Source organism: Medicago truncatula, chromosome 7 (assembly GCF_003473485.1).
Source record: "Medicago truncatula cultivar Jemalong A17 chromosome 7, MtrunA17r5.0-ANR, whole genome shotgun sequence".
In the NCBI taxonomy this organism is placed as follows: domain Eukaryota; kingdom Viridiplantae; phylum Streptophyta; class Magnoliopsida; order Fabales; family Fabaceae; genus Medicago; species Medicago truncatula.
Genome location: NC_053048.1, coordinates 54438145 through 54452061, shown reverse-complemented (window position 1 = coordinate 54452061; position 13917 = coordinate 54438145). Strand labels below are relative to the sequence as shown.

Here is a 13917-nt window from a genome sequence, read left to right as displayed (position 1 = left end):
AGTCAGAACTAATTTGGTTTCAACATACCTTCTGCCGCAGACTCTCTCACTTTGTAAGTTTCAAGACATTAAATTGGTTATTCAAAAGGAGAACAGATATATAGCAATTAACTACGTTTAACTTCCTACCTATGATCCAAATTTTCTTGATATTATTCAGCGGATTTCAATGAAACATTACTTTTATCATGTGTCTAAAGAAAGCATAGGAATAGAATGTTGCAGCTAAAAAATAAGTACAACAGGAAATAAAAGAATTGCTACAGTACAAAAATAGGAAAGTATGTGCAATCACAACGCACTAAAACTAATACATGGAAATCTTTAAATAAAACTAATGCTACGGTACTTGAAAGTATTCAACTATAATTTGCAGTAGAAAAGTCGCGGTATCTCCAGCATAATATAGAGAAAACTAAGAGTATACAACTTTACTTCGAACAAGATACTTAGATACATATAGCATCCAGTCATCCACGGAGAATTAGAAACATTTGAGCTTAAACTTATCTTTCAAGTGTTCTCTGTGATAATTACTGGTTTAATGTCTTCTGATATGCAACCTGCAGCAGCATTTAAAAAATATTAATAGTACATAAAATATTAATATGCAAGGATCAAGCTTACTCAAATTTTATGTTTTTAGAAGCCTATTGTTCAAGAACAAATAACCAATAATAGAAATTTATCAGTCATGATTATAACTTGAACAAACATTGTAAGAGTAAAAGGCTTTTTCAACTTGGGTGCTTACAGATGTTGAAGTCTTCAGAAGCTCTCTTATCGCCATTGTCGCATAAGATGAAGAAGGAAGAGTAAAAGTCAACTTGAGAGCAGTATGGGAGTCTTGAGAGCTGGAGTCATGGACAGATTCATCATGTGGTAATATTACTTCCTTTGGAGCATCATCAGAGCTCTCTAATTGGCTAATGCAATCAAAGACTTTCTCCTTTTGCTCATTTAGTGCACACACTGTGTTGACAATTATAGGTTTAGACTTTCCAATTTTATCTAAATCTGTCTCTACCAATGGCTTATTACTATCAGTATATGTAAGTAATTCCCTGCAATTGCATCCAGTCAAAGACATTATTCAACAAGTGGACTTCATTCAAAAAACAGGTATAAATAATAGTCTATGAAATCAAGCAGAGGATTAAGTTAGGCATGTACCATTCAAAGTCAATTGGTTTCTGAAAAACCCTCCTGTAACTTCCAGTAACACTAGTGATCGAGAATTCCCTGATAAGAAGTAAAAATAAACTAGAGTAAGGGAACTGGCAAAACAAACAAGAAGGGTAAAATAGACAATGAATGTAGAATCAGACTCGTTGAGATTTGAGACGAGATTCTTATTACATACTTTGCATTATGCACGCTATCAGTTAAACTGATTCCATCCTGAACAGTAAAAACAAATATGTAACTAATTAGTAAAATAAATCATTTATGGATCGAACAATGAGCAAAGCAGGTTGTGAAAAATGCTAGGAAAGAACCATAAATATATGCGGAGCTAGCTGGAGTAACAGAAGGATGAGGTACAAAGAGAGGAAGTAAAGAAGCTATGTCCTATACTGATGTCGTAACTAGAAATGCCAGTTCTAATAACCAACTCAACTACTGGATATTAATATTAATCACGTCGATACAGCAGGATCTTCAGGTTGGTCTCTTACGGCATGTAAGAAATTACATATAACCTTTAGACTTTGTTCGGGTGTTAGGAGAGGAGGGAATGAGAGGGGAAGCCCCACCTTGTTTGAGAGTGTTTTTGGAGGGGAGGAGAGGGACTTATGACTAATATTTTCTTTGCTGAGAATATCATAAAAAAGGGAAAATGACTTGAGAAATTTTTCAAAGCCTTCCAAAACCTTAACAGAGTCCTCCCCCAATTTATTTTTTGAGTTCTCTAAAATTAGGGGGTTTCAATCTTTGTGGAGGAAAATAAATCCCCATGGGAAGTGGGGACTTTCCTCCCTTCCCCTCCCAATTCCTCCTCCCTTTTCCCTCAAACACTCCACTTCCAATTCCCAAACAAACCCTTAAGGAATAGCTATAGCTATAACCTATAGCCAAATTTAAAAATCAACTTATTTCAATTTCAAGATCATTACTGATTTCATAGCAAAGGACTGTTTCCAGCTTGACACAATAAAATGAAGCAGAGTTAGAACAATTTTTTAATTTCTTCCAACATGAAATAAAATAATCTGCTTAAGAATCCCAAAATGCAAACCAATCAAATAATAGTTCAAAAGTGAACTGACACGACATTCAATCTTGGCTTCTTGGATATCATCATACACATGCAAAAATTAGTATACTAGAATTACAAGAGGTCAAACTGGTACGTACTTTACTTGTCAAATCATTATACACTTCGACAATATCATTGGTTGGATAAATTGACCGTGAACTGCAAGATCATAAATATAGAGTTAATCAAATAAATATACACATGTCCCCCCCCCCCCCCCCCCCACACACACACACACACACACAAACAAATTAATTAAATAAACAGCCACACATAATTTGATCAAACTGACCCTGGCATAGGAAGGATGACATCATCAATTGCATAACATTTTGAATTTAGATCTTCAGTGGTCACAGCCTGCCATATCAAGTAAACCCACTTTAAATTGTAAACCTTATTTAGAAGGAAGACCGTCCACACAACTTTGGCTGTTCCTAGTTGTGTGACTATTTTTTGTTAAAAATTCTCAATTGTTAATTTATCCTTCCCATTGTAGTACTCTACCAGGATTTATTTTTAGATTAAAAAAAATCAAATTCAAACTTCACTACCTTCCAGCAGCTATGACACCTAATATTAATTAGGATGGAGATTCCAGCAGCTATGACACCTAATATTAATTAGGATGGAGATGGAATAGTTTAAAGGACAAGTATAGGAAGAGGGTTACATGTGATTTTTGTAAGATTGTTACTTACTACGGGAGAAATTTCTAGGGTCAAACAACATCAATTAGGAATAAAAGGAAGCTTCTAGTTGCACCCCAAACACCCGGGACATAACATTGCTTTTGAAGTGGAAAAATGCCCTCTGAAGAGGTCACTTTTCCGGCTGCAAAGAGTACAAAAGGCCACTTGGATGCAATGTTCTATTAAAAAACCACAGCTAACTTTGTGAAAAAATTTATCACTGTATTCCAACTCCTTATTAAGCATCGGAAATATCAACTCATGATAGCTTGGAGGCTTCAAATGTTTATGATATGGACCAGCAGTTTCGAACGTCAATTTGAAAATAGTCCTTGGATTAAAAAAAAAAAAAAAAAAAAAAAAAAAAAAGCAGATTCCACACTTGGGATTTTGGATTGTTCATACTTTAGCCCTCACTTAAACCAGTCAGCAGAATATGATGACGTGTCACTAACACTGGATTTTTTTCCATTTTTCTTTTAATCCATGTGGAAGACACATCGTTTAACCTTTCATACATACATATGTATGTAGGTTATTTGGTGTTAACTTTGTTGGCATTCAGTGGAAACCCGCTTCAAATATCGGTAATATAAAATAGGGAAATGATAAATGAACAACCTAATAGTTGTCCACACTGTATTTTTATCTGGTAAAGTGTACAAATCAATTTATGTAATCATTTTTATTTGCTTGAGACGCATGCCAGCCTTAATAGCTCAATGTAAGAGACATATGGTGTGTGGAAAGTTGTTGGCTTTTGGATGTCAATATAACACTACTATATAAAATATAAGTAAAACTTTTATTGCAAAATGTCAATATAATATATTCTTTAAAAGGGAAAATGTCAAATATAATGTAATATATTAGTAACAACATATATATGTTGTTCTTTTTCAGCAATTCATAGAATTTAGAATACATAATGCTATGAACGGCAGTGTGCATCTTGTTACCCAGGATAGAAATTTGTATGGTAGTTCTATTAATGTGTTGATTAAAAAAATCACAAAAAGAGAAAAACGAAAAATTTGTATTTTTCGAGGCTTACATAAGAATCCAAGAAAACCATTTCTATGGATTGTGACATGTTGTCCCTAACAACGTCAGACTGATACCACAGCCAAAGAACACAAACCGTAAGGATCATAGAATTTGTGAGATATTTTGTTATTCAAAACTATATAGGACAACGAGTCTACTGCACCATTGATATTTTGTTATTCACTACACACTTGATATACCAATATTTTCTATTTTCTCTTGCATCGTTGAAGGTTTTACGATTCAGTCTCACAAATTTCCCTTCACAATAACTCTCTAATCATTGTGGTTCGTGTTGTGAGGTTGTGGTATCAGTCTATCAGATTGATGTTGTTAGGGACAGCTATATAAATGGTTTTCATGGATTATGTAAGCCTCGGAAAATAATATTTTTTTTGTTTTTCGGATTCTGTGATTTTTTTTAATCGACGCGTTATTGTTTGTAACTACCAAACAAATTTCTATACAGGGTGACAAGATACACGCTACCGTTCATTGCACTGTGTATTCTAAGTTCTATGAAATGTTGAAAGAGAACAACATATATGTTGTTACAGTATATTATATTATATTTGACATTTACCTTTTTAAAAAATATATTAGCTGACCCCACTTAGTGGGATAAGGCTTGGTTGTTGTTGTTGTTGTAAAGAATATATTTATTATATTGACATTTTGAATTAAAAGTTTTACTTATATTTTATATTACCGATATTTGAAGCGATTTCCATCGAATGCCGACAAAGTTAACACCAAATCACCAAAGTATATATATATATAGGGGGCTGTTAACTTGCACCCACCTAAAAACACTAAGGTGCAAGTTAACAAGCTGCACCTACTAGTTATTTACCAAAAAACATATTTATAACCCTGAAACCTGTTTTAAGCAGAAGGGTAGATTTGTCATTATATTATTAAATTAATAAAAACAATTTCACACGGAGAACACGCATCGTAGGTATCGCAGGTTTGTATCATCATTCTTACTCCATCTCCTTGTCGTCGTCATCTTTCTTTCTTTCATTCTTTTTTTTTCTGTCAAGTCTTTCTTTCTTTCTTATTCGTCCTTAGTAATATTAATTTATGTTAACACCATTTCAACAACATACCCTATAATTATATATTTTCTCTTCCAAGCTTCTCTCGCTGTGCTACATGTTGATTTTCTGCTAGTCGGTGGTAATTGATACTTATTTATATGCTTGCTTCATTGATATTATGGTCTGATAAAGATGGTTTTGCTCAGAGTATTAAGGAACAAGAGGGTGTTTTGGAACACAATCATGTCCTTAAGTTAGTTACAAAGCTACCCTTCTTTTTAAAATTAATTTGAATATAGACAAAAGGGTGTTTTGGTAAATAACTAGTAGGTGCAGCTTGTTAACTTGCACCTTAGTGTTTTTAGGTGGGTGCAAGTTAACAGCCCCTGTATATATATATATATATATGATATTTGAAGCGATTTCCATCGAATGCCGACAAAGTTAACACCAAATCACCAAAGTATATATACATATATATATATATGAAAATAAAGTAAAAACTAAAGGTTAAATGATGTGTATGTCACATGGATTAAAAGAAAAACGGAAGGAAAAAAAAATATTCGTGTGTCAGTGACACGTCATCATATTCTGCTGGCTGGTTTATATGAGGGTCAAAATATGAAGAAAAAATTACAAGGGTGGGATCTGTGTGTTTGTTTTATATGCCTATCTTCTGACCTCGTCCAAAGTACAGGGGCTATTTGAGATATTAACCCAAATTTTAAATATATAGACAAAATAGAATAGGCAAAAGAATTAAGTAATCCTATCATGTTACTTAACAAACATTGAATTAAGGCACAATATGATAGTTTATCCATCATTTCTCTCTTATTTTGACCATTAAATGGGTCTGAAGGTTTAGACTATAAAAAGGAAAAGGAGAGAATGACAACGTTACAAGATTTATAGTATTAGTAGCATATTCCTCAAATATAATAATCTAATGCACTTTTTGTACCAACATATGCTAATTAGGTCAATGTGTTGTCCTCATGGCACACATTCACGGGACTAAGACGAACAGGACTAGTAACCCTAATATCTTCATTCATGCTCTCTTTGTTCTATATCGTTTGTTTTCCTTTTTTCCAAGAGGTTTTCTTATCCTTTTAACTCTAACCATAATCTCCTTTGTCTTAATGAATTTATACTATTATATAAAAAAGTTAAGTTTCACATTTTCATCTTGAACTTACATTCAGTATAATAGCAATATATAAAAAGACTAAAAATAGGAATAGCCAACAAAATCTGCATACATGTATCTCTATGTCTGCATATTGTACGCACTATATTCAAATAATAAACCAGAAAGATATGACATAAAAGGACATACATCTAAAGCAATAACTTGGTTTAGTAACAGACCTCTGTCATAGGCAAAAATCAAAAGACTAACCTTTACATAGCTATTTCTTTTGTCATGAATATCTCCAGAGACTTCATCTTCGTTATTAGTATCATAACTATCGCCGCGGTCATCATCACATTCAGGTCCAACAATCCCTGTAACTTTTTCGGAAGGATTTTCTTTACAGTATACCAAGTCTCCTAATACTACTTGTTCAGTTCCTGCCACATAGTAGTGTTGAATTCAACTTAATAAAAAATCATCTAACTTCAACTGCCATAATAATGATTGTTCTTGGCAAGGATTGTATGAAAAACACATTGAATGCAGTAAGGATGACAGGAGATGTAACATTGGAAGTTAATTGTCAGAGAAAGCAAGATAGAAAATTATTACAAATCACAACTTACCATATTTTTTAACCCTTGTACTTGCTGCGTTGTTCCACAAATAGCTTTGATAACTATGCACATACCTAAAAGAAAAAAAGTGATGGAATGATAAAATGAATGAATATTTTCATCTTTTATTTGTGTTCATAGCACACTTGCTCTGCACAACGTAAGAGAAAACATCACCATATAAACAGTCTAAACATTTAGAGTTTCAGCTTCAGTATCTCAAAAGCAGAGGTCTAGTGCTGAATCCACCAATTTTATATTGGAGATAGTGAAGCGTACAAACAGGGTGAAAAAATACATGCACTCATCAATTATGTTTCAAATATATTACACCAGCCTATTAGCCTAAGTGTTTTTACCATCAAAATATCAATCAGCCTGATATGAAAGTATAGGACTGAATGGAACCCCGAGGGATGAGGAGAAGAGCAAAGACGTGCACATCTTGCACAAAATTGACATTAGTGATAAATTTCACACTGACAAAGGAAATGATGTTGCATATAATCCTTCTGCATGTTTTGTGTTGAATATTTATGCTCATGATAAGCTTGTCAGCCAAAACCCCACCAAACATCTTGATAACTCGGGTATTTCTTTAGTTTGAAATTCAATGAAAAAGAAGGATCAGTATGAAAAAGGAAACTTATATGTGAAAGAGAATTTTTGGATTTTTTAAGCAAGAAACAATACTATCAGTACAGTGATCAAAGTAAAGTGACTCAGAAGTTATCCAAAAATTGTTGAGCAACAGAAATGATATTACCCCAACTACGAAAAATTACTACCAGTAACAGAGTGACAAGACAAATATTTACTTCAAAACATATCAATTTATTTAAATACTCACATCATCCTTAAAGTTCGTGGAATAGATTTCAAAGCCTGCAAGTAGTTTCCAGGATTTTGTTTTAAACTTTTCAGCTGCAGAAGATTTGTCAACAAAACTTGGTTATGGCATCATACATGGAAGAACATAGTTGGTAAACAAAAAGATTAGCTTCACTCTCAGATCAAGTTTATGGAATAGAAAAAATTACAAATGTAGGTAAGTAATTTTCCATCAGAAGCTTACCACGGCCGTTTCAGCAACTAAGAATTGGGGCAACTGCTTAAGTGTCCCAGCAACATCATTGGTATCTTTATAGTACTTGCGTGCCTTGGCTATTACATATTTTTGTAATAAATAGCAAAGTTATGGAGAACAAAGGAAAAAAAATACACTGCTATTAATTGATTAGAGCAGAATTAATTGATTAAGACATATCATCTGTTATCTGTTATATCTTATAGAAACAACAAAAGGATATCTCCATCTCTTGGATCAAGGATCAAGTCCACAGCACATTTCCATTCCCCCCGGAGTAATGCAGCTCCAATACGATGAGTGGGCACAGAACCACTTCCAAAACGCTGAGCAGTGAACATATAAGTTTTTTGGACCAGATAGTTTAAAAAGCTTTATCATACATGAATATGTAATTAGGGAATTTCAGCTCCCACTAGCACAAGGAAATTGTGCTATTATAACAAATCCAGCCACCAGATAACTAATTCAAGAATAAACAAGAAGAAAGAGGAAAAGGACACAAGATTGGAAGACAGCACAAAGGTTTGACTTAGAAAGTACTTGTAAACCAAAGTAGTTAATGAAGCCATGCCGTCCTAAGGAATCTGCAGCAGCTTTTATGGTATCCACAGAATCTGCAACAACACCTCTGGTAAAATATGTCAGTTATATAGGTAACAATAAAAAGGTGATGTTACATCAACAAATATAAGTAATTATAACCACACGAGATAGTAAATTAAGAGGGGAAAGTGAATTTCATGTATAGATAATACTCTCACCGTAATGTGATTGTAAATCTGTTTCCGAATAGCTGACCAAGACAGAGTCCTTCATTAACATAACTGGACAATAATACATTTATAGTTTCAACATCCATGAAAAAACTAATGAATAGGAACATTGGGCACTTATAATTCAATCCCCTTACCAGAAATCACCCACTTTAATACCAAACAACTTCTCATTAAGGGAAGCTAGTTTGCTTGCTTGCTTCTTATAAACAGTAACCTAGAAACAAAAATGAGAAATAAACCAACTGAAGCATCTGTCTCTACTGCAAAATCAGAAAAAATATAAAATTATATACCCTTTGGGTCGTGACAGCACGCTTATCCTTTGTACCCGCAAATCCAAATGATTTCGACTGTCAGTTAGTCAACTACCAGTCAGTAAAAACCTTAACAAGATTTGCTAGAAATCAACTATAGCAAGAGCAGACAGTATATATTAATTTACTTTTCAAAAGGGTGGTTAGGGACAAAGAAGAGAGGAAAACACAAGACATAATACAAACAGAACTCAATTTCCTTACTGACCAGTCATCACAACAAAGTTGTGGTTAGGGAATAAAATGTCAAATGGATAAATTTGGACGCTGGACGATAAAAATTGTTTCATCTAACTCGAACCAAACATTTTACATCCAGGTTGATGAGCCAAAAAATGAGCCAAACATATTACATTTTCCACAAATAAAAATGAATTTAATGAGCCAAAAAATTCACACAACTCTAACTAATAATAATAATAATAAATCAAATTTTTAACCTCCAGGTTAAAAATAAAAGTCATAGAGGCATAATAAAAATTTACATAAATACGATAAGCAAATTTATAAAAATAAAAAATAAAAAAAAAGTAAAAATGAAGCAAATAGAAATAAATTATTGCACATCTCCAATTTCCATATTCCCGTCATCAACCAAGGAAAATAAAATCAACATGTACACATAAATAATATGTGTTTGTTTTGGCAGTGGGTAAAACATGAACACGTTTGAAGCTACAGTTTGTAGATTGTGTATCAACTATCAACTATCATGGTGAAATGCAATCATGAGTGTGGTATATATATATATCAAAGATGAGCAAAAACACCTTGACGCCAAGCATATGTCCAAGCACCCCCAAAGCTTCCTGGGTATCTTTGTTCTCCTTATAAAGGTGAAACCTATAAATCACATTGGTAGAAACATTCAACCAATAGCAATAGGCAACTAAACACGATATATAAAAGTGGGAATATATCATCACCAAAATATGAAATGCAAGCAAGAGTTGATATCAATTTCATGTAATCGCTGAATAAAATATATGTTGGTAAAGACAATACTACCTCCGTTCCTTTTTAATTGTCACTTTTTGACATTTTACACAAACCAAGACATTCAATAAATGTTACTACTTTTGATACAATAATATATACTTTTACTATAATAACCTTATTCATTTAATATTTCATTTCATATATTTCAATTAGGAACAAAAAGGAAAATGATAGTCTTTACTCATTTCATATATTCAGTTAAATAGGAACAAAAAATTTCTCCAAAAGTGACACTTAAAAAGGAACGGAGGGAGTAGTTTGATTGAAGTCCAGTCCACTCCGTCATCGGTTATTTCAATTTCAGTGCTTGGTGAATTTAGTTACAAGGGAAAATGATAGTCTTTACTCCTTTTTTTATTATTTGTTGTAATAGAGCAGTTTTGTAAGATAAACCAGCATCAACAAGCATTATATAAGACCAATACGCAGTAGGGCATATTATGAGTGTATTTATCACCAGTATAAGATGAATTGTAATATAATTTTGTTAATATAAAAATCGACATGGAATACATTGAGCACTACTAAATTTATAGTTTATCAAACAAAATGCTCGATAGACTCAAAGTGAATAAGAACCAAGGACAGAAACAGATAGGGTACAATTCAACTACTTTCCCCATGAATCAGAGTAATCCCAAATAGAACAAAGAGAAATGAAATACAATATGCAAGTCTTCAGGGTGTTCAACAGAACCTAAACCTCTCCGTGACCTCGATCACGATCAGTTATTTAGGGTATTATCCCCACAATTGCTACATAAAGTAGACCTTCTAATCTAAGAACAGGCTTGTTATCAGAAACTTTACCTAAGGAACTTGCCAGCATTTTCTGGCCAATTTTCAGAACCTCTGCTGTCAAAAGGTTTGGTATCTCTTTCTTTGCGTTTCCTAGAGTTTTTGCCGTTGTTGTTGGATCCACCAGAATTCAATCTCACACGGATGCATTTTATGGAAGCATCAGGTCCATCGACTGTGTCGGTGACCAGGAACTTGAAGTTTTCCCTAAAGAAAACATGCACTGCCTGATAGATTTAAGAAGCATACAATTAATGATATTTTGAATTGGGGGGCAAAACTACAAAATGAATTCATTATGCTTGCCTCTATAGAAGAGTCAAATCAGTGTCATATTACTCATCTCAACTAAATGTAAAAACAAATAATGCTGAACTAAAAAATAACCTAAACAAATGAACTGCAAATCAAGAGGATTCAATTTGACACTCAGTTTCTTGATATAAAATGCACATTATCGGTAATGAAAACATAAACCCATTATGGTGAGACACCCTAATCCCTACCTAGACTTTGACCTAATATCAGAGTTCTCACTGATAGAGATACTTTATCATATGCATTCCAAATCCATGGTCTTGATGATAAACCCTGGTTCCTAGAATTTAACCTAATATCAATGTTACTAATTGATATAGGTACCATATCATATGTCTCTCCCAAATCTAACATAGAACACAGAAGTTGGAAGACTCGTGCTAACCGTTCGATGGGATTTATCGGAATCCGGAGAAAGAGTAATCGGAGAGATATCATCTTCACCGCCAGCACTAATTTGATTAATAAATTCTTCCAAACTAGACGCATCAGAATCCCCCGCAAGAGACTTAAAGGATTCAATTTGAGAAACATAACTTATAACTTCAGTTTCGGATGGAGTGTCTGTTTTATTTTCCTGGACACTCTGAAACAAGAACCACAAATCAATTAATTGTGAAAAGCATAACTTATAACTTAAAATTAACCGAAAATCAATTAATCAATAAGCTAAAATCATGATATACCTTCGATTCCACTGCTGCAAGCTTAGATTCCTCGGCAAGGGCTTCAAGTGAGGACAACTCAACAACTTTTGCATCTAAATCTACTTCATGTACAATAAAATCAGAATACCTAGATCACAAATTGAATTGATTCAGCATTAACAAAACAAGAAAGTGTTGAATAATATCACAGTGAAATGAAGGGAATTAACCTTTGCTTTAAAACTCCACGGAAGCCAGGAAGGTTGGAAATGTAGCAGGTGATGCCAACATCGTGTTCTTCCATAGAATTCATGGTGAGCGAGTGAGGGAGTGAGTGGTAACTGCTACGTGCAGCTGCAGTTGCATATAAGGTATTCGACGATTTTCCTCGAAAACGCGCCGGTTTTATTTGTAAAATTGTGTCGTAACTCCTTTTTGGGTTTGTGAAATTAAACCAAAAAAAAAAAAACGTTGGTATTAGCACCATATTTTTTGTTAATACACCACCCTGTATGGTGCTTGAAATTTTTCCCACTTATGGGATTAGTGTCCTCAATATACCCTTGTCAAGGAAAACCAAACATAAACTTAGTCAACTTGGGTTTTCCCGTAAAATGATGTGTTTGGACGGGTACCCACAAAATGTGTGTTTTGTTGTCATTCTCTCTCACACCCATAAAAAAATTATATAAATTTATAATATATTAGAAATTTATATCTAATAGGTAAACATAAAATAAAATACATTCCTTCAAAAAAAAATCATTAAAAATATATTATTTATAATAATCTGTTAAATTTTAGTCAAAATCTTAATACTTCAATAGAATAAAAAGTGATGCAAATTAAAGAAAGGGACTTTTAGCTTTGTTAAAAAAAAAAGGGATTTTATTTTGCTAAAAAAAAAGGGGGATTTTAAGTCAAAATAAAAAAAAAATATGATAATAACATGGCAAATTTTTTGTAAATATAATGATATTTAAAAATAAATATACATTTAATGTTAAATCTCAGTTAAGGGAATTTACTATTATATAGAATAGAAAATGAAAATTGTTGTATACGCATGTTATAAGGTTGAAAAACACATGTAAAAGACGAAAATGTCCCCTCGGCAGTTAACTACTGAAATAAAGAACCGGCTGCAGTTAACTACCGAAGTTCCTTCGCCAATTAACTCCCGACGAAAAAGGAAGGAAAAAAAATCGTCGGCACTTAAGTGCCGAAGAACACATATCATTTTGGCTTTTGTTAACGAGTGCCTTGAGGGCACTCTTTAAGGATTCCTAATAAATAAATTATTCATTAAAAAGGTCAAAAACTTCAATTTCTAATGCATTGATTTCATAAACTTTGACAAAAACTTACTATTTAAAGTTACTAAACAATGTCCTGAGGCCACTTGTTAATGTTTCCCATATTTATTTTGTTGGAAATTGGACTGGTATAGAGGACCATACCACATGAACTTTACTATACATTGACTATTCAACATATCCAGCTCAACTTGAGTGTTCAGGTCACGAAAGCTCCACCCGTCAACATGTCCAACTCAGCTATACCCTTCAGCATGCTCGGCTCAGCTCGTCCCTTCAGCATGCTCAGCTCACCTCGTCCCTTCAACATGTCCGTCCAACTCAGTTATACCCTTCAGCATGTCCAGCTCAGCTCATCCCTTCAGCATGCTCAGCTCAACTCGTCACTTCAGTATGTTGAGCTCAACTCAACTCGTCCCTTCAGCATGTTGAGCTCAACTCAGCTCGTCCCTTCAGCATGCTTAGCTCAGCTTGTCCCTTCAGCATGACCAGCTCAGCTGGACTCTGCAGCATGCTCAGCTCAGCTCGACCCTTCAAAATGCTCAGCTCAGCTTAACCCTTCAGCATGCCTAGCTCAACTCTACTCTTCAGGTCAACTTGAGCTCCACTTCTTCCTCACGTTACTGTCCAAGTGAAAGTTGTGGTCCTCACAAGAAGTGTTTCATTGTGTGCCACGCGTCCTACACGGACAAGTGATGTAAGCTGCACGTGCTCCAGCTCCATGTGTCATGTACGGATGAGATGCACAGAGAAGGAGTATCCAATTCTACTAATGGGCCTGGACATCCGTAGAGAGACCCATTAGGTCATGATCTAATAAGTGTCATCTATTGTAATTCATGTTTACTTACGTGAA

At 33.9% G+C, this 13917-nt stretch overlaps 1 protein-coding gene across 2 annotated transcripts; it reads right to left on the bottom strand.

Annotated features, from left to right (window-relative positions):
• Positions 1-217: 217 nt before the first annotated feature.
• On the bottom strand, positions 218-12361 carry LOC11429618 (multisubstrate pseudouridine synthase 7). 2 transcript variants are annotated; one of them, XM_024770697.2, is made up of 20 exons: positions 11976-12361; positions 11785-11893; positions 11484-11684; positions 10793-11007; positions 9754-9826; positions 8963-9019; positions 8804-8883; positions 8655-8717; positions 8434-8521; positions 8114-8216; positions 7879-7982; positions 7654-7727; positions 6813-6877; positions 6451-6623; positions 2553-2620; positions 2359-2419; positions 1364-1401; positions 1174-1242; positions 755-1064; positions 218-563 (listed from the first exon to the last, which is right to left on the bottom strand). In XM_024770697.2, the coding sequence occupies exons 1-20, from the start codon at positions 12230-12232 to the stop codon at positions 534-536; spliced, it is 2238 nt and encodes a 745-aa protein (XP_024626465.1). In that variant the 5' UTR covers positions 12233-12361; the 3' UTR covers positions 218-533. The 2 variants fall into 2 exon arrangements, with proteins under 2 accessions (XP_024626465.1, XP_024626466.1); XM_024770698.2 differs by lacking the exons at positions 2359-2419; positions 2553-2620.
• Between the last annotated feature and the right edge of the window lie 1556 nt (positions 12362-13917).

Coding starts and splice junctions, on each gene's coding strand:
- LOC11429618 (XM_024770697.2), bottom strand. CDS start 12,232: ATGGTGCTAATACCAACGTTTTTTTTTTTTTGGTTTAATTTCACAAAC. Junction 11,008..11,483: donor CCGATAAATCCCATCGAACG/GTTAGCACGAGT, acceptor TAAATCTATCAG/GCAGTGCATGTTTTCTTTAG. Junction 7,983..8,113: donor CCTTGATCCAAGAGATGGAG/ATATCCTTTTGT, acceptor GCTATTTATTAC/AAAAATATGTAATAGCCAAG.